The 21,048-nt window shown below is 38.4% G+C and overlaps 1 protein-coding gene across 7 annotated transcripts in view; it reads right to left on the minus strand.

The window, feature by feature from the left end:
- Positions 1–21,048, minus strand: part of GLIS3 (GLIS family zinc finger 3) — a 174,089-nt gene that overhangs the window by 122,787 nt on the left and 30,254 nt on the right. For all 7 annotated transcript variants that reach the window (XM_071802177.1, XM_071802176.1, XM_071802180.1 and 4 more), the window contains exons 2-3: positions 11,088–11,295; positions 4,095–5,220 (exon numbers count right to left, since the gene is read on the minus strand). In XM_071802177.1, the coding sequence (XP_071658278.1) occupies positions 4,095–5,220; positions 11,088–11,218 (1,257 nt within the window). In that variant the 5' untranslated portion in view covers positions 11,219–11,295. The remainder of the gene's footprint in view (positions 1–4,094; positions 5,221–11,087; positions 11,296–21,048) is intronic.

A 21,048-nucleotide genomic window follows, 5' to 3' on the forward strand; every position in this document is an offset into this window, starting at 1 on the left:
CATTAAGTACCTCTTACTGCAGCTGAATTTGAAAAGTACAAAAATACACACTATAAAAGAAGGAACACTGAGTAGAAAATAATGTCATGGGTACAGCCAAGGAGACTAAAAGGACAGCACTTGCTAATGCTACTGTGGAGTATCCACAGCCAACAGGAATTCTCTTTTTTTCTACTCCAGAGGAAACCTGAGGGAATCTCGGATACGATTCTGTGGTAACTGCTGGCAAACACTACAGATTTTATCTCAACCACTGATGTACTAACTGCTTGCAATTCAACATCAATTTTTCATTCAACTTGTTCTTTAACTTATTCCTACAAAGTAAAAGCTAGTCCATAGATTAATAAATAAATACAACACATTTGAACCTGCCATATGTACTTTGTATAAAGAAGTTTAGGAATAGACATTAAATATATATTAACATGTCATTAATCATTTTTTTCAGTCTTTAAACCAGGTCACTGAAAAGAAGAATACATTCCAGATGCAGTAAGTTGAATAGAGCCTGAAAGATTTTTTTAATGAACAGTGAGTGAGCCTAATGTATTTTAACAGCTATTTAATGAACTCCTATTCCAAACAAGGGAACTTCAGCTGAGGCCCCGTACATGCAGGTGCTCTTCAATTCCACAAATTTCCATGTAATAGAATAAGGACAAGCACAGCCACCTACTTCGGTTTCTTACAAAAAGTAAAATGCAGGACTCCATGAAATTTGCAGTTTTTAAAATTAAAGTGTATTTTTTAGAATGAGAACCAATCTTTTAAAAATGGTTAGGAATTAAAAATATATCTTGATTTTTCAGTATGCAGAGAAAGTATATTGGAATAAAATGCCAAGATCCAATGTGAACATGCAGCTTCCACAGCAAATTCAGTTAAAGCTGGACAAAAGAGCCTGATTCACAGAAAACCAACAATACTGCCAGAGAGTTACACTGCCTTAGCTTATTGAATTACTTGGTATACTAATTCTTACAGAACTTGTTTAGAAGCTGCTTCCACAGAACTCACTTGGCATAAGTAACTAAGTTTGCTGTGAACTTCTGAACTGTCTGCCTTGTTATGCAAAAAAACAGCGTATGGAAGAGAAGATGAGAAACAGAATAATGTTTTGGTTATTGCCAAGGACTCAACTCTTCTCCCCAGCTGCAGGTGCAAAATAACAACTGGAGATGAGGACTTTGATTGATGTCTAGCCTAGTCAGCAAAAAAACAAACTACCTGCAGAGTTAAGAAATGGCCTGCCCAATGAAAATGAGGGGATCCAATGAAGAACGGGGAGACCCGACTCTGATTTTACAATTGGCCCAAACAGATGTGTGAGCAGTGGGAAGCCTAGATTGTAAGGATATAATTGCCCAAGGCTTTCTTTAATCGAGGTGCCTACTACCGGAAGCACCCAGCTCAAACTGCTTTATGCTGTGACTTATAAATAAATTACTCATTTAGGAAGAATTTCTGGAATCCATGGCTGACTCTCTGCTTCAGGAAACCTAGGGAAAAGAAACTTCCTTGACAATATGAAACAAACCTAACAAGACCAGTATGTAATTATTTTCCACTCCACCCTAGTTACCTTTGTACAGAGGGACAAGTATGTTCTGAGTTTTTGACCTTAAGAATGCTTGAGTTTGGATCTGATTATCAGGATTGTCACATGTTTTTATGTGCTGCTGATTAATACCCACCCTATGACACTTTTATCTTTTAGAATCGAAGAAGACTGCTCACGTGGAACAAAGAAGGAACTAATGACTAGAGTATTGCTTGTAGCTACAGTTCATCACTTCAAGTTTTTGTTCCATAGATAAATAGAAACTAGTTTAGATGTGGCAAAAGAAATGTGGAGGTCAATGGAATGTTTTAGTTGGCTCTGATATTACTGTAAGCACATCAAACATTGCAGTCCTAGCTGTTTTTCAAGTTGCTTCTCGAATATATGATTTAATAATCACAGAGCGATAGCAGAGAAGAGTAACATGATTTTATGAAGTTCAGCTTATAATGATTTGTGCATCTGATTCCACATTATCTGTATGAGTGTTACAATACAACTGTGACATAATCCTGACATTGGGAACTAAAACCTTGCAAAGCTTGCTGAACTATCACAGCAATCCACTGGGATGCACAACACAGTATATAATAATACAATTTCAACACTCAGCTGCACAAATACTGCATGATAAATATAGTGACTGGGAACTATTGCAATATATGCTTTACAAAAAAATTGTGTCTTGCAAAATGCCAGAAACCATCAACACATAAAATGCTCACACAATGATAGTGTGTGATATCACTAAGGTGACTAGTTGCAAGTGGTTGCCTTTGATTATAATGTGTCTTGACACATTACATGAAGAGTGTTCCTCCTAAAGGCCTATGAGTTCCGCTATATTCTCTGCAATAAATGTGGATGGTTCACGTAATGTAATAGATGTGTGTTTGGCATTTTTCCTTCCCTGCTTGGTCTACTAGACTGCCTCTTATTAGTCTGCAAACTATAGTGGACGTAGACTTTTACTTCATAATGATTTTATCAGAAGAGACATCCTACATGTAGAACAAGAAAACAAATTATAGAAAGACCCTAGGGTGACAAAGATTATGAGTGCATTGTTTTGATTTATCACTTTAAAGCATAAATTCATACAGGTTTGGTGAAAGATCTTTTGCATATTTTTTTGTTAATTACAGAAATCATACTTCATTATCATCTTGCCCAAAGTGTTCTCCCTAATATCTCACTTAAAATCTGTTTAAAACCTGAAATTGTATTAATATCGTTGTAAATGTCACTGCTTGGTGAGAAAGGTGTGAAGTGTGGCTGAAGTAGCATTTCCTAAATATATTGACAGACCTCCAGACCACAGCCCCTTGACATTAGAAAACCAAATATGTTTTTCCAAATTCATATCGGTTGTGAAATGGTAAAGGAAGAAAGCAGCAAGCTGTTTCATTTCAACTCTGCTAAAGAATGCCACTTCTGCATGCTTGTCCCAAGAAAAGGAGCCCATGCTCCAGATTTACACCCACATTATGAAGATTATCATGTTATCCTGAATATTTCTGCATCTCATTACAGTTCTAAGCATGAAAGTTAGATAAGCATGCGGCTGCTGCTTCTGATACGCAAACTTCTTGGCACTATCCAGCACTTCTTGCTGAAGTTCAGTAAAATTAATCAGACTTTTTCTTGTTTATGAAAGCATTCTCTGAGCAGTTAATATAGACACGTCTCATTTTTTTGTGACAGAGCATGACCTGGCACACACTTTAGTTTAGGGCTCATCAAGTAAGCTCATCATCATCCAAAATACAGACTATATATATAGTCAATCAAGAATCTGAATTACAGAGATTATAGATGGTTCACTGGAGTCTAAACATGAATGGATTCTAGGGTTTACTGGATTGATTATCACCCCATGCGATTACATATGCAGAGACTGACTTGCAGTGACCCTAAGAAAAACAGCAAGAAAAACATGACTTTGGGTTTTGAATGCTCACTGCTGGAAATTGTGAACAGAGAAATTGTCATGTGTTTTCTTCCTATGGTATTCATGGAAACGGGGCTGTGGGCCTCGTTTTTGTTAGTAATGAAACAAACAACTGCTTTAAAAAATACCCAACTCTTCTCAGTTTCTCGTGGTAACATTATGGAAGATCCCAAATTTTCCTCACGTCAAAAAGGAGTAACATAATGCCAGAATATTTCAGGATAAATTGTGTCATTTATTCTGCAGCACTATTCCCACATGTATCCTTCATGCAGGTACTTAAGTACTGATGCTACTTAAGTTTTGCTTTATCAAGGTCTACTGTGTCACTTTTGCAATCTAAAGTTTTTAAATTCAGAAAATAAAATTTTGTGCAAACCTATCTGTTGATACATATCAAATTAAAGAATACCTTTCCTTTCTATCTAGGTGTAAAGATGGAGCAGTCATTCACTCACACAGACTAGTTAAAAAGCACACAATCAACTATGAAAAACAAAGGCAGAATTACAACTTCTCTCTATTTTCATGAGTAATGGAGAGCCTTTTCTTGGTAAGAGAGACAGAATTCAGACTTACTGTGCATTTGTTGGGCTTCTCTCCTGAGTGGACTCTCATGTGAATCAGCAGTTTATAACGGGCATTAAATGGTTTGTACCTTCGTGGGCAGCCTGCCCAGAAGCAAGTGAAGTCCTCTCCCTTCCTCTGGTCTATATGGATCTTCTCTATGTGCCGCACAAGTTCCTCTCGCTGGTCGTACAGCACGCCGCAGTCAACCCAGTGACAGCCATGCTTGCCACTGAAATCATCCAGCTCACCATCTTCATCCAGCAGGGATCCAGGGGCAGACGGAGGCACGGGCAGCGGGTGAACGCGACTGGGGAGGCTGTGTGGGTGCCTGTGCTGGTGAGCGTGGTATGGCGGGGGTGGCCCTTGTGGGGGAGGTGACAGCAGTAGGGGTGGAGGAGGCACGTCGACCATACGGCCTGAGAAGTCACCCAGCCGTTCGTTTTTCAGGACACCCACCAGCTGGTTGTCTGCAGGCGGCAGGCCCTGCTGGATCACCATGTTAGGTGTGCTGGCCATCTGCAGGCTGGCTTCCTCCAGCTGCTGCATGCGCTGGTACTCGCCCGCCCCGTTCTCAGTGTACCCTGGGAAGGTGACGTTGCCATTAGCCATGAGAAAGCCCTTCTGGGCAGCTGGAACAGAGGAATTTTGAGGTATACAACTTCCTCTCACTCCCAAAAAATGCCCGTAGACCTCAGGTTGTGGGGAGATGCTTGCTGGTGATGTCCTGGAGCTGTTGATGTAGGCCACCAGAGAGGTTGGGGATGTACGGATGATTGTATTGAAGTCGATCCCAATGCCGTCAGACAGAGGAGACAGAGAGAGGGCTCTCTTTTTGGAGCGGGCTGATTGAGACCGGGCTGAAGAATGGCAAGGACTAGAGTAAGGGGACTGGTTATTCTCCATGCCAAGCAAGTAGGACGGTAACGAGTTATAGATGCAGTTACTGGACTCAGATGTTCCAGGTGAAAAATTTAGTAAGTCCCCCAGCTCACTGTCATTTTGTAAATCTTGTTCAGGAGGAACAGAAGGAAGTGTCTTGTACCCATGTGACCACTCTTTCTTAATGGTCAAAGTGGAATGACTTTCTGACAAGCTTAACGTCGTAGAGGCCAGAGATTCACGTGACAAGAACGACCTGAATCAATGGCACAATAAAGTAAGCAAGCAGTTAGACAATTCAGCAGTTCAAATTTCATGTCTATATACCACTATAAAATCACACACACGTAAGTTTAAAGAAATGTGAGGAAAGTTCTCCCTAATTTTAGGTACTCAACTTTAGCACCCTCATGTAAGGTACCAGCAAGCTTACACAGGCAATACATATGCAACAAGGTCACTTTGGAAACTAACTTTAAAACTTCAAGATTTTGAAGAGAAGTTCTTGATCCATTACTGCAGAAATCAGTGCTGTGGTGTAAATAGGTTTGGGCTTCTGAAACCAAAGCATTATGCCCCTGCCTTTTATGAAACTCATATTGATTTGAGTTGACTATTATTTTTGCTGGCAAAGAACAGGAAGAAAACTGATTAATAAAGAATAAATATTTAACCTGAATGACTTCGTCAAATCCAATGCCTACAGAAATAGCTCAAGTTTATACATACAGATAATATCTAACTTTACAAAACAAACTAAATAAATGAATAATGTAGAAGAACTGGTTGAAGGGGTTTATTTAGTTTTGATTTGATGATTTATCCGCTTCCAAGCCAGCAATCAAAGTTTTTCACAAAAGTATACTCTTGCTGTTATCATTGTTTTTTCACAGAAACATTAAGAAATCTGTTTATGCTGCAAATGTCCTACAGGTAGCTGTAAAAACAAAAACCAAACAAAACAAAACCACACAACAACAACACACTCACAAGCCCTTAACATATTGTTTTCTACAGGAATGTATAAAAAACAAATACAAGGACATCAAGGTCCCTAATACATAACCAGAAATGCTGGGTAGAGGCCAAGCAGATTTTTGTCTTTATGTTTCCAGTTCACATCTTGGTGGACTCGGATTTCCTGTCAGCCAGTGGTGCTATCGGTATATTAATTTATATTTTTAAGGGGCTGTAACAGTAGGAAGAACCAGATCTGTATCTAGATGAACTTGGGGATCTCACAGGACAGGGGGTTATTTCCTGGGTTTATTATTTTCACAATACACTTTTGATGAAGCAAGGCATTTCAATGGTGGATCAAGTACGTAAGAAAGTTGATTTATCTTCTAAATCTAAAACACATTTTTGAAGGTGGACAAGTCAATCACTGCTTCTCAGGTTCTTCTCAGCTTTCTCAGGAAAAAGAAGATACACAATTGTTCCTCCTATCATACAAAGACTTCAGGGGGTCAAATTAACCTAAAAAAAGACAGCTAATAAGTGCTAATGGGTACCTTAAATACTTCTTAAATACTTCTTAAGGCTCTAAGTAAATAGTATATTAAATATTTACATGAAATAATCCAAAGGATCAGTCAGGCAGGCAAGGAATAATATATTCTTACTTACAAAGGTATGTTCCTATAGTCATTTATTTTACTGCATGGTTTTATGCTGCGACAAACCTCAGATTTCTAAAAGAAAAAATATGCAGCATAAAGGAAGTAAATACAAACAAATTTCTTTCTTGATCCAGACAGTTACATCAAGCACCTTTGAGGAAGCACTTCTACTTATTTTATTTGGTTTTCTTTTTTTTTTTTTTTTTTTTTTAGAACAGGGAAGCAAGTTTTTATGTCTACTCAGGGTAAGTAATACCTTTTGAGCTCTGCAACACCTTCTTATAGAGACTGCTTCAGGAAACAAGGATCCACGGGACAGATTTGTTAAAGCTCATAATTGCATTCTGTGTCTGCACCACAGCTCTACCGCAGTGACTGCAGCTTTGTTAGAAATACGTGAAACTACTTATTTGAGAATAGGTGGTAGGCTAAAACTGGGGCTACAAATCCCATTTAAAACATCAGTCAAGGCAAGTTCTGTGGATTACCTTTCAGTTAGATCACTAAGGTTGAAGCAATCTATGAAAACACCAGGTAAAGTCATTCAGATATGTAGTTTTCCACGTTTAGCTCTAATCACAGAGTTCAAAGCTGAAAAATCAGTGTCTTTGTTATTTCATTCTGCCCACCACACAAGCACTCCCTGAGTCCTACTACTTAACATTACAGCATGTTCCACCACTTGACTATCAACCAACATGAGGAAGCAAAAGTTCTTTTGCAGTGACCTTGGTTTAAGGGTTGGATCGTGCTGCCAGAATACAGCCCAGCCACTGCCGAAGAGCTGGAAGAGAGGAACTGGTGCTCGGGACACCCTGGGTGCCCCCTCGTCCCTTTTTGTCTAGAGGGGATGCTTGGCACAAGCCGGGGGAGAGAGGAAGCAGTTTGCAGGTGCTCTGTGTGTGTACTGAGATGGCTCACAAACAGCAAAAATGTATTTTTTAAATATCTCCCAGCCTTGCTGTGGTGATCTATGGGACAGATGGGTGAATGCTCCTTTGCTCAAGATACTTGCTTTGTAACCGATGGTTGATTTGCTGTATCAGAATAGGAAACATCCTGTTCACATCGATTGTCAGTATAGGGTACTGTTACAGAGGTTATGTTGCTTCATCAGGGTTTAAATGGCACTTTCAAAACAGAAGACTGAAGAAAAGCACAATTAACATGCTAGCTACAATTTGCATTGCAAGAAATGAGAAAAATGGGATTGCTATACCAGGTTAATCTTGTGTAAGATGTAGATCTAAAGGGATAATTATTTGTGAAAATAATTGATCCAGGCTGTTTAGCCTGTTATCAACGGGCTTTGTTAAAGCACAGTTCATTATGGGGTATTTAAATCATGTTAGTATGCTGGGAACCCAAACACAGATCCACAGTCTTCAACAGTGCAAGAAAAGTGAGGTTTGATTTTTCCATGCTAGGCAAAATATATTTATATATGGAAAACACAACTAAGGGGGATTTTGCCAGTTTGATTATTATTTTTATTTTTTCTTTTATAAATAGGTAAAAAAATCATGCATCAATGTAATTAGTCTATTTTTGTAATTTCAAGAATTTTAGTCAGATGCACTAACACTTTTAGCACTATGGTAAGCTTAAAATAGATCACTGTCCCTGAAGATGCAACACATGGACTATTTCTGCTTTCATCCTCTATAACATTTCCTGTCCCTAGTACAAACACATAGTTAAGTGACTATAAAAAGAAGAAGAACCAGTGTCATTCAAAAAAGCTACTATGGCCTAACATAAGGGGTCATATCCATCAGCAAGCCTGAAGAAAAACTGCATTTTAAAAGTCTCATAACAGGACAAAAATTAAAAGTTGGCCCAGAATTTCAACAATACAATAAGTAAGAGCCAGATAACCTGAAGAAGTTTGGTTCTCACTTAATCCTCTAAATTCAAAAGTAATAGAGATTCCAGCACCCAAAATAAAGAAAAATTCTCTAAAACCCAGCCTGCACTGAGACTAAGTAGTATTCCATGGGAAAATAAATAGACCTAATATGAAAATGAAGAGCCAGCTATACCACTGTGCCAGATTCTCAGATGGTATTAACTGCCATGTCTGCTTACTGTAATCTAAACCAGCTGTGAGTTTGGACCAAATCTTTTATGAACATCTACAAGAGATTCCTGCAACTACTTTCTATTCTCTCCCCGTGTACAGAGACCACACTGTCAAATATAATCCAGAACACTGAGCATAAACATGGAAGAGTTAAAATGATGTTTTCTTATCTTTTTGCACGGTCTTCTATTTTACTAGCCAAGAACCCTTTGCTCTTTCCTATGTTCTTTTCTGACTTGCATCAGAGTAAATGGCAGTATTATATCTGCTCTCAAGCAGCATAACAGAATATTCTGAAAAGGTTTCTGGAAAAGTCTCAAAAAATATGGAGGAAGGTTTTCTCCCTCATGGTCTATATACACCAATATATGATGTTATCTGTAGCAAAACTCCAATTTTGCCAACATTTTTCTTTCTTCCATCAGTAAAAATCAAGACAAGTCAATTTGGTTTGGATCAATTCACCAAATAATCTGGTTTCGATTGAGCTGCCAGAGGACAGTTCACGATGCCCAAGAGATGCAATCCAGAGACACACTCAGCTCATGACAGATTATGGACTCAATTTAGGCAACCAGTTTAGGCAAATGCATTTTATTGCTGAAGCAATTAAGATGAAAAAAAAAAAAAGCATGTTTCAACAACCTGTGAATTTAAATCTGACTTTAAACTTGTTTTGCACCATAAAGTAGTCAATTTGAGGGCAAAATTGCTGAAATGGACATTCTTTGGGTGACAAACTAATTTTATGACATCTTCATTGATAAATCATTAAAAGAGACTAGGGACACTAAAGCCTCAATTCTGCCAGAGTTTCAGCTTCAGTTCACCCTTAGTAAATGTTTCTTCAAAACAAAAACAAAACTGTATAACTTAGTACTGACACAGTACACCCCACCACACATTCAGATAAAAATAACAGTCTTTGGAACCATACAGGAACACCTAAAACTTATTAAGTAAATAATAATTACTTAATGGCATTTTTGTATCATCATTTTTTTTCTGTTTCAAAGGCAAGCCTTTGGATTTCTCATTTGTCACCATGTCAACACTAAGTGGTTTTCCCTGACATAATTAGGTAGGAAGCATAATTAATTTTGTGAATTGTCCTGGGGGACTCAGTCTTCACAACTGAAGTGGCAGAAATGTCACAAACTATCTGCTAGTAGAGGGAAACAAGGTTTTCTTCCAGTTACATAATATCCATTTTAATTACTTCAGTAATATTCCTTGGCTTATAATAAAGTGATATAGCAAAATGTAAACTGTTTTGAGAATGAAGACTCTCGTGGCCTTTTGTAAAAAGAACAGTTACATTTCAATTCACTAGACAAATATTGCACAAGTCACATCTACTAAAGTGGAGACATGGCTTCTAAAGTAACACACCAGAATGTTTCTCACTGTATGTTTAACTAACATCCGAGGATGTGCTTAATGTATTTATACAGAGGTTGTCCAGATAACTATTTTCCCTTCATTTTAGGAAAAAATGCTTCACAGAAGGCATTGTCAGGCATTGGAACAGGCTGCCCAGGGAAGTGGTGGATTCACCATCCCTGGAGGTGTTTAAAAGGCATTTAGATGAGTTTCTTAGGGACAGGGTTTAGTGCTAGAGTTGGGTTATGGCTGGACTCAATGATCCTGAGGGTCTCTTCCAACCAAAATGATTCCATGATTCTATGATTCATGTTTGTCTACAGTACTCATAGCTAAAATCTCAAAATCTATTTAAGCATTTAAAAATCAATTAACCAATATTTATCTGCGGTTTAAGGCAACACTTACAGGGAGAGGCCACAGTTTTTATGAAACTACCAACCAGAGGTAGGAAAATGGACAAGTTTCAGGAACACAAGTCTAACACAGATAAAGTTAACTGTTGGCTCCATGCAGACTGGGAACAATTGATCTGATTAGCTTAATTATGTAAACAATTAAACAATTTGAAAGCAAAGGTATTTGTCGAAGAGAGAGGAACATTAGAAGGGCTTTTATTTTTTCTGGCATCAGGGTTACTTGACAGGCACCAACCTGACACTCTTAGCACTATGGTAAGCTTAAAATAGATCACTGTCTCTGAAGATGCAACACATGGACTATTTCTGCTTTCATCCTCTATAACATTTCCTGTCCCTAGTACAAACATATAGTTAAGTGACTATAAAAATCTTTATCTAACAACAAAGCCTTATCAAACACTGAAAATGTGTAGGCAAATTTCACCCATGATTTGAATGATTCATACAGTATGATTGTAGCTGATGTGAACTAAATTGAGCTGCATTAAATTTCCTGGGGTGTAACAGAGCATCATTTAGGCCGTTTTAATCATCAGAGAGGTTGCATTTAAATTACAGAAGAATTAAAATACCATCTTTTTAAAGTACTGAATATAAAAAAGTAACTTGGGACCTTGTATCTGATGGAGAAGCACTCAGGCTGGAAGCATCCATAGACCTCTGTAAACTAGGGCTGATCTGGTTGTATGTTGTCGAAACCTGATTAGCAGGGGGTGAAACAGGTCCCATCTGTTGAACTGTCATGGGACTGCTGGTGGCTATTGTGTTGTTGCAGCTGCCTTTTCGAATGGACTTGCACACGGGTCCATAACCAAGTCCTCCTAAAAATAAAAAAGGCAGGTTAGTATTCATCTCCCAGGACCCCATGATTAGGCCACAGAACTCACATCACTTTCAAAAGTAGAAAAAGTAACTGGGACTGACTGTTTTCAGATGAAGATGAAACAGAGGACCAATACAAGGATTTTGCAAACTTCTCCAAGCAAGAAAAGCAACATTCTAAGGGAGAATTAATAAATTATGCACATTTAAAACATGTGCTGAAGTACATAAACTAAAGACTACGCATCTGAGATAAAATATCAGAAAAACCACCTCTGGAAGAGTCCAGGTATAAGAGCAGCCCTGATCTGAGGGACAGCCAAGCCATGAGCACACCTTTCTCTGAAGAAGGAGGGACCAGAGAACCCAGGGAGGCTGCAGGAACACCACTGTGCCTACCAAATCCCTCAGCTTCGAGTCACTGCAGACCCTTCCATCGTTCCCACCACTACCCATCCACAAAGCACGGGGACAGTCTGCCCTCCAGGGCAGAGTTACAGCTGGAACCCAGCATTCCGCAGAGGCCTGGGGAGAGGAATTTGAGCTGGATCAAGCATTCTGGACTTTTTTCAAAAGGCCACAATCTGCTCCTAATCACTGCTGCCATGACTCAAACTGGTGGGTATTATACAGTAGCACGAGATGATTATGGAGGTAGCTGGCAAGTGGGATATTATCTGCAAAAGGCTCTGTGTACTTCGTGTTCTGATTTAGGCCACAGATGGTTGTTTACAAGATACTCTGTGTTAAAACACATCAAGTTGAAAGAGTTAAAATGTAGGTCATAATATGGAAGCTGTTGGCTACCTAGCAAATTCTCATCACAGCTGCAAATTAATAACTAGATTATTCACATTTCTAGCTGCTTCCCTGTGTTCAGACTACTCCCCAAAGCAGGATAGCAACATCAGGAGAAACAGAGATTTCACCAAGTATTTCAATTTAAATCATTTTCTTAATTAGATCTACTTTTGACTCAGTTGTACAACTCATTTATTTATTTTTCTCAAGGACATTCAAACTGGTTGTGGACTTCACAAAGTAGTATGTTAAAGCACTTATGGCCCTCAGAGTCATAGGAAGAAAATCCAAATCCTTCAATGTCCTCCAGATCAAACAGGATTACCTTAAAAATCTGCAATTCACCCTAGAAATTTCAAATTATAGTTTGTTCTTTTTAAAAAAAAAAAAAAACAAACAAGAAGATAAATAGATATCTTTGCTCCTGTTTCAGAGGTCTGTTCCTTTTTGCCTTTTTTTCCAAATTCTTCTTCTCTTTCACTAAATAGCAACACCTTACATATGTGTGAGGAATACATTCACAATTTTCAGTCCACTGGGATCCTAAGGACTTCGTAAATTCATGTACAGATGTTACAAGGTGACAGCATGATCCACCACCAACAACATGTACTCCTTGGGAAGAAATACGGCAGCCCTTTAAGAAAAAGAGCTTGCTTACTTCTACTGCATCAAAACACAAATGACAAATACAGCACCTGGCTGAAAACTCAAGGATAAGGAAGAAAGAAAATGTTTAATAACCCATCCTGAAATCTAGCTAGAAGGACTGGAAATTCATGAGGACAAACATGTAAAGATTAATTCCTTATACTGAACTTAACTCCACTGGGTACCAGAAAAAAAAAAAAAAACCAAAACAAAACAAAACCAAAAACAACACAACTTTTAAGCTTTGTGGGATTACTGTCTTCCCTTAATAAAGATGTCCAAGTAAATCAAAATAAAATGGGAAGACATTTTCTTTCCTGTGCAGTAGCTGTTATTTTGAACTCACTACAGCTGAATCACTGTGCTACTTAGTTGTCACTTTTATAATGTTACAGAGTGCTAAAATGGAACCAGCTGGCAAAATTAGGGCAAAAAGCATAAGTTGCTGCTGGCAATAATATGAACACTACTCCTCTTAGCAAGAGTGGGTGGGGTGAAGTTAAAAATTTACATCACCAAATATATATTGATTCTTCCTTGGATTACACCATAATGCCCTTCACTCATAAGCCACTTTCAACAAATTTCAATGGGTAAAAATAACATCTACTTTGTCATATCCAGGAATTCAAGGACTGTGCACTTGTAAGGTTTTCATTTAGGGTCAGGCCATATGTCACCTAGTCAGTTCAAATAACCATCTGCAACCATACAGTGCAATTGCTATTTATACATGATTAAACATGAGCTGCCTGGAACTCACTTGTCTGAAAAAAAAAAAAAAAATCCCAAAAGCAAACCCACAAAAGGGAGCCGTGTCAACCCAGTACAGGTACATACAGAATGTGGCATCCTCAATACATCCTGGCTTACCTTTCAATTATAGGGTCTGCTCGTATTATCTGTGCATAAACAGCACCTGGTGATGCTGAGAACAGCTAAGATAATTTGTTCTGTAAGGATGAAGGCTAAAGATGGTCTGGTCACTGTTCCCTGATAGGAAAAAATCACAAAAGGAGTACTGTGGAGAGATTGTATTACTGGGATGACAGGCAAAAGAAATGCAAGACTCTGGTCCTGATAAACATTTGCCTGAGCATTTTGCTGATGCAGAAGTGGAAGAAAAATGCTTTGTTCTTTTTATCATTGATAAACATTTGCTGTTATGGGGAAAAATTATAAGTCTTACACTTAAAAGGTGGAGGCAGGGAGAGAGTTTAACCATTAGCTCCCACCATTGAAAGAGATTGCAAAGTAAAAAACTACTGGTATGAAAAGCAAAGTCATAACATTTTATCCACTGTTTCATACACGCATAAGTGTGCCAAAAGACAACCATTAATACCTCGTCTGTGCCCTGCAGGTCACAGAGCAGTATTAGCTTGATCTGAATCAGGCGTGAGCATACGCACAAGATAGGAAGCTTATGTTGGCTTTAAGCCAGCTGCAGGATTACATGCCATTTCTGATCTGGCATGAAGTTAAATGTATGCAACATGGACATCTGACCTGCCATGAGCCTGCTTCTGAAAAGTGAGCTGTCAGAAAATGTGTCTACAAATGCTGAATAAATGTGAACTGGTAGAATGTCTATGTCCCACGTCAGCATTTGGCATCATATACCCATAGTGCAAGAGAAGCCTTCAGTCCAGGTTTGTTGTATCATTGACCCAAAGCCTGAAAATTTCAGGATGGTGAAAGGACAACCAGCAATTCCTTCATGTGTTGAATCCACATCAGCAGAGATAAATGGTAACTTCTTTGGAGACATCAGTGGGTTTTGAATGAGACTGTAGATTCTCAGAAAAATACATGGACCTAATATTTTAAATGAGCAAGAGAAGCAATTCCTTTTCTTACACACTAAGATGTAAATCAGGAGATAGTCCAATAAAGGCAACAACAGTTGAGAAAGTAGAATCAGCCCTGAGCTGGCTCACAGGAAGAGCTACGGTTGATTAGCTTGTTATTGATTCCAAATAAACATACCACACATAAGTGAAAATTGGTCTTTATCAATAACTAACAGCAACAGTTAACAAGTATCAGCAGTGAAAATATTTTATGGAAAAAATTTAATCCATTTACTTCCTCATTCCCTAGCACGCCTATTTTTCCTGTTTATTCTCCATAGCTGGTTAATAGCTAAGCTTCACTCATCATTGGCATGCAAAAAATATTTCACTGCAATCTTCTGAAGCACGTTCAAAGAATACAGAAAAATACAACTACTTTAACTTAGGCACACTGAATTTCAGAACATATTCTCTTTTTTCATATCGCTCTCATACTTTCTGGAGGCAGACACCAAAATTAATTTATTTCCATTTAAACACATTTTCTTTTCTCTTTCCTTTGTCTCCAAGTCAGGAGTACCAACTTGTTAATTCTGCCAAGGTTATAACATGAAACTGCTTCACCAAACCTTTGCAATTGTTAACTAATGCTTCCCATGTATAAATCATAGTACAACAAAAACATACAACAACAAAACCAGGTTTAATTGTTTGGTGTTCCGAAATGCACAACATACTGAATACACAGCACCAGATCAAATTCAATCATCTCTTAGATCAATGTGTTCTGCAATAACAGAATCAATCAGTATGAAAGAAAGCTATTAAAATTATCTGAAAATCTGTCCTGTTGCTACTGTTAGAATAAGAGCCAGAAATAAAAGAACCGCAGCAAAGGAGCAAAAGGTAATTTCCCTAAGGGATTTTCTGTCTGGTGACATACAGTAGTTAAGAGCTTTGGAAACAGTCGGTTTTAATGTTTCCCTTGTAACTGGCTTCCAATGTTGTTAGTGTGGATTCTGTATTCACCAAAACCAGGAGAAAATGGCACACTCAAAAAAGCATACCGTAAGATAATAAATACTAAAAAGGACAGAGAGACCAAAGTAAGACTGTGACAATGTATTCTTATATAGGTTACACGTAAGTCACCAAAACGCCTTCGAAACAAATTTGGTTTGGTTGGGTTTTCCACAACACACTGAATCATCTGGATGTAGCAGTCCCCAGCTACCACACACATCTCTGCCGTGTTCCACCACACACATCTCTGCCGTGTTCCACCACATCCACAGGGTTCTTGGCACCCTAGCTGGAGAGGCCCTGCAGTAGCAGCTGACTGAACAAACTCCAAAGTTTGCTTGGTAGACTTGTTTCCAGGTGGGAAATATCCCAGTCCACCTCTCCTTTGGACTGCCATACAAATCCTTTCATGTCTCCCCTACATCAGTTTTAGTCATATTATTAATGACTACTAGAGAGCTATCACTTATTCCCTATGTCATTCAACACAGTGGCCACCTTCTGTTGTTCCCACCACCAGCTAAGAGACATTGTTGCATGCCACCTACCTGGAGAGACACACCAGCCACAGGTAGTGGATGTCAGACCACTTGAAAACTTCCTTAAGTGTGTTAAAGTGGAGCTTGAAAGGGGTTAAAGAAAGGCAGAATAGGGGGAGATGGCCACTTGCCTCCGTTTGCACAGATCCAGCCAAAATCTTTGTCTATTTGGGAATCTGTGCTTCTTCACACTGGTATCATCCTCTGAGCCCAAGTCTTTTTTGAGAGATGTTGAAGCTTGTAGATTAACTACAAAATTTCAGTCAAAATTACATTAGGTATGAGCAATTTTTGTGTGGCATGCAATCTGGAATTTTTCAGGGTACAAGTAAACTACTAAACCATGGGTCAAAAAGCTGCCAAATTGTGACTTCTATTACAAATCTTGTGAAATATTGTAGTTTCTCAACTACATTGCACCACACAGACACTACACATAAGTGCAACTGTGATTTTTGGCCTTTATTTTCTTAAAAAATAAAATTTAAAAAAAAAAAAAAACAGGGCTTTCTAAGTTAGAGAGAAAATTCTGAAATCGAAATCCTAAAACCTCCCTGTTTTTAACCTCATTATTATGATCTTAGCTCATGGTTTTCTTAACACTTACAATTAGCAATGCCATGTTAGAAATTTCCTCCCAAGCCTCTGGCAGTGTCCAGTCTGAACAGCGAGTTAGACGATTTATCTGACTAGTACTGGCAACTCCCATGGTCTTAACTGTTTGCAGAGACTCAACCTTTCCAAGAAAGAAAAATAATCTGGAGGAAATAACACTAAATAGAATTATATGACCACACTGTATTACGAGAAAACACTATGTATGCACTTTAAAAGCTCTCCCTGCATTGAATCTTGAAAAGGCAGTCTCTTTACAATCAGAGTACGCTTGGTAAATTAGCTTGCACTAATTTCCAGTGTATTTGCCATTCATTGTATGAAGTAATCAAGCATGTACGTTCAGCAACTCTACTGTGAGACAAAAGAGATTGACAAAGCACAATGAAAAACAATGTCTCTCTTCAAGTGGAACCTAGGTAGAAAATTATCCAGAACTGACCGGTGAAAACAATACCTCTCAGGTGATTAACTCAGCTGGTTTAAAGCAGACAGCAGTGAGATCACCTACTTCTGTGGAACACTTTAACCACTAAATTTAAACAAATGAAAACACTGGTCTTGTAATGACTAAACTAGGAATATATTATGAAACAGTCGGGTTCAGGAAACTGCCAGGAGAAAATGCACACTGTAAAACAAAGATTTTCAGTTAGATCTGCAGACATTTATAATATCTGATATTAATTCTGAATTGGTTTTATTCACACCAGGAAGGCCTCACACTTATTGAAAGCCACTTTGTTTTCTTATTTTGTGTAAAAAGTATGAAGTTATCAGTTAACTACTGCACAGACCAGTAAATGTTTAACTGAACTAAAATATAAATGTTTCAGCTGCAATGAGTAACTTCTTATTTGTTATTGGTGACATTAGATGACTTCTGATTTTGTCCCTGTTATGATAATAGACAGTACGTGCTCTTCTATTGCAGAAAACACACAGTTTTTCAACTTTGGTTTGTGCTGCCACTTCGCTTTAGTATCAGTTACTCATACCAGGCTCTACTAAGTTTCTATCCACAAAACTTAGCCAGAATCAATAGACTGTGCAACCCTCCTAATCTCCTCAAACAACTGGTATGAATCAAGAAAAACTCTACAAGCACTGTAATACATTACTCTGCTAGTATATTAATCTATGGGTGAATAATTACGAAGTGTATCAGAGCAAGATTAGGAATCCCTACCTGAAAGAACCATTTTGGAAAGAATGAATTTACTTTCTATTTTCATAGTATCTGCACTGAACTAGAAGTGAAACAACATGTCTCCTTAGGCAAGAAGAGCCAATTATTGAGGGGCAACAAGAAAACACTTTAGAAAAACAATTCTCTGGACTCTGTAACATTTCATCTCCCACAACAACTTCTAGCACTGTTCAGCCTTCACGGCACATTTTTGCTTTTCTTCATGTTAGAAATACATACTTAGCATTTTTTCCCAGTAATTCCTGAAGTTTTTTCCTCAATTTTAATTAAAATATGCTCAGATCAGATAACATCTGTTATCTCAACATCCTTAGTGTTCTAGAAAATGCCATGTAGGAGCTTTGCAATCTGTAACCACGGGCACATGCAGATCCATTACTGAAAGGACTTTATCGTTCCAAGTACTGAAGCAAGGCAGCATAGCAACATACCCCTTGTTCACACAGTAACTTCTGTTTTCTGGCTGTTTATTGTACTATCTAACACAGAGGCAGCCTTCCTTGTGCACACCTTACAGAATCACAGAATGTTAGGGACTGGAAAGGACCTCGAAGGATCATCCAGTCCAATCCCCCTGCTGGAGCAGGAACACCCAGCTGAGGTTACACAGGAAGGCGTCCAGGCGGGTTTGAATGTCTGTAGAGAAGGAGACTCCACAACCACGCTGGGCAGCCTGGTCCAGTGTCTGTCACCCTCATCATGAAGAAGTTTCTTCTCATATTTAAGTGGAACCTTCTGTGTTCCAGTTTGTATCCATTGCCCCTTGTCTTATCATTGGTTGTCACCAAGAAGAGCCTGGCTCCATCCTCATGACACTCAAACTTTACATATTTATAAACATTAATAAGGTCACCCCTCAGTCTCCTCTTCTCCAAGCTAAAGAGACCCAGCTCCCTCAGCCTTTCCCCATAAGGGAGATGCTCCACTCCCTCAATCATCTTCATGCCTTTCTTATACTCACTTGTCCCATCAGCCTGGTTGTACAGGCAGTGAGTAACACTGGGAAGAAAGATGCAGACCCCTTCCTTCCCCCAGGCCCCAGGCACAGGGGAGATCTTTTGCCTCCTTTACTCACTTAGACATGGGGATGACAGCTCCATCCTGCAGAGCACCAAGAGTAAGTGGACACAAAGCAAGTTTACACTGCGTTAACAATCTATGACAACTTCCCCCCAGAAGCTGGAGTCCTGAGCAGAGGGAAGAAGAGCAAGGAGGTTGATTTCTACCTCCAGCATGAGCCAGGTCTCAGTTTCTGCACCATAACACATCACTGCCAGCCCACATTGCATGTCCTGATGCAGCAGGAGACATCAGGTCAGTAAAAAAGCATGCAATAAAGGATTTGTTCAGTGTTAAACTGTAATCTCATGTGAGGCTTGCTCTCTAAATCTTTACAGATTTACCACTGCTTCTCAGAAAAGCATCTCTTTAAGAGACCAAAATGCACAAGCAGGAGAAGAGAAGAATAAATGCCAACCTGCTAAATACTAATACTAATTAAGAATGAGTGGCAAATGTTAACATGGAAAGAACTGCAGAAACTGGCCCTTGCAGTATGCAAGTGGGAAAGTAAGTAACCTGCAATCACATTCAATGCGTTTTTGTTTCACAAAGTCCATTGTTCAAGGATACGAAAGGGTGATTTTTAAAACTGCATTGTCCCTAAGTTTCTGAGCACTACAAACAAACAATTTTCTCTTTTTCCTTTGCATTAAAAACAAAGTAATGTTTAATACTGTTTCTTCTAAAAGATAATATCAGAATGCTATTTTAGTTGTCAGTTTAACCAGGCAGAAATAACAAGCACACAGCCCACATAACGTATGTATTCTAGAAAGGTTTATACTCCGTCAATTAGTTTAACTATTGCTTTCAAGGTTCATTTAAAAGTTTCATGATTCATTAAATAACAATATATTTTATCAGTTCAGAAAACTTTTCAGTAAAAACACAATTGCCTTTTCAAGTGATAATCTTGCTAACTTATATATACATTTCAACCATGTCTGTCAGACACTATCAAAGTCTAAATTGCTATAGTAGCAGTATCTCAAAGCATTATTCAAATCTCATGGCAAACACAATGGATATATTTTTTCCCCTGAAACAAAAGTATTTTCCAAGAAAAATAAAATGGTTTTGACATGTGTCATTCACCATTTAAAAAGTTCCTTCACTGTTCTCTGGTTGTTCCACCTTCACAACAATCAGCTCAAACAAACCTTGGATTCAGTAGTTGTCACTGTTTCGTCAAAAGCCCTTAAGTTCAGAAAGTCAGGAAGTCATGCCCTTAAGAAAGCATAAAGATCAATGAAACTAATAGTTGCAAAGATATAGATGCCAAACAGCTAAATGCAACTCATAAAAAATCAACTTCTGTCATTAAGAGAATATTTTTTCTGCTATAAAGTTTTACTTACTTATGCAGAGTATGCATTTTCTCGATTCAGGATATAAGATTACCTCAGAGCAGTTTAGAAGAGCATTTTCCTGACTGAGAAATTACTCCTTAAAGAGTCCACCTGCATGATTAATTATCACAACTTCTCTGGAACTTTCTATTTCCGCGTGTAATCTTGTTCTATGAAATATATGGTCAGTAAGGTGCCTTGCAATAATTAAATTACAGTGGTTCTTATTATTTAAATTGACTTTCAGAGGAGGCCACTATCAGCATGCTTTATGTTACAGCCTATTAAGATTCCTTACAAGCTGAAATGTTATTACATCATGGTCTAAACAAAACCTTTCACTTGTCTTTCCACTCTTATCTCTTCGAGTCAATGATGCAAACCCTGGGAAAATTACACAAACAACCACAAATATTTAAAATCTGTATTGTCAATACATGCTTCCACTCCTCTCAAAGATTTAGACATTTTTCTTGCCATTTCATTCTTTCATTAGCCCAAGACATGCTAATTAATCAGTATTTCCCAGATCTTTTGTTGTTGTGAACAAAAATAAAAGATTTTAAAAAGCTCATTTCATCTTGTTAAAGTGAGTCCATCTACCCTCCACAAAGCCAGGATACTAAGAGGGAGGATTAAGGCCACTTGAATGGCTTAGGCCCCATAAAGACAACCCCAGCTCATGCCCTTAGCCGTCATCCTCGCC

This window comes from Patagioenas fasciata, chromosome Z (assembly GCF_037038585.1).
Source record: "Patagioenas fasciata isolate bPatFas1 chromosome Z, bPatFas1.hap1, whole genome shotgun sequence".
In the NCBI taxonomy this organism is placed as follows: Eukaryota; Metazoa; Chordata; class Aves; order Columbiformes; family Columbidae; genus Patagioenas; species Patagioenas fasciata.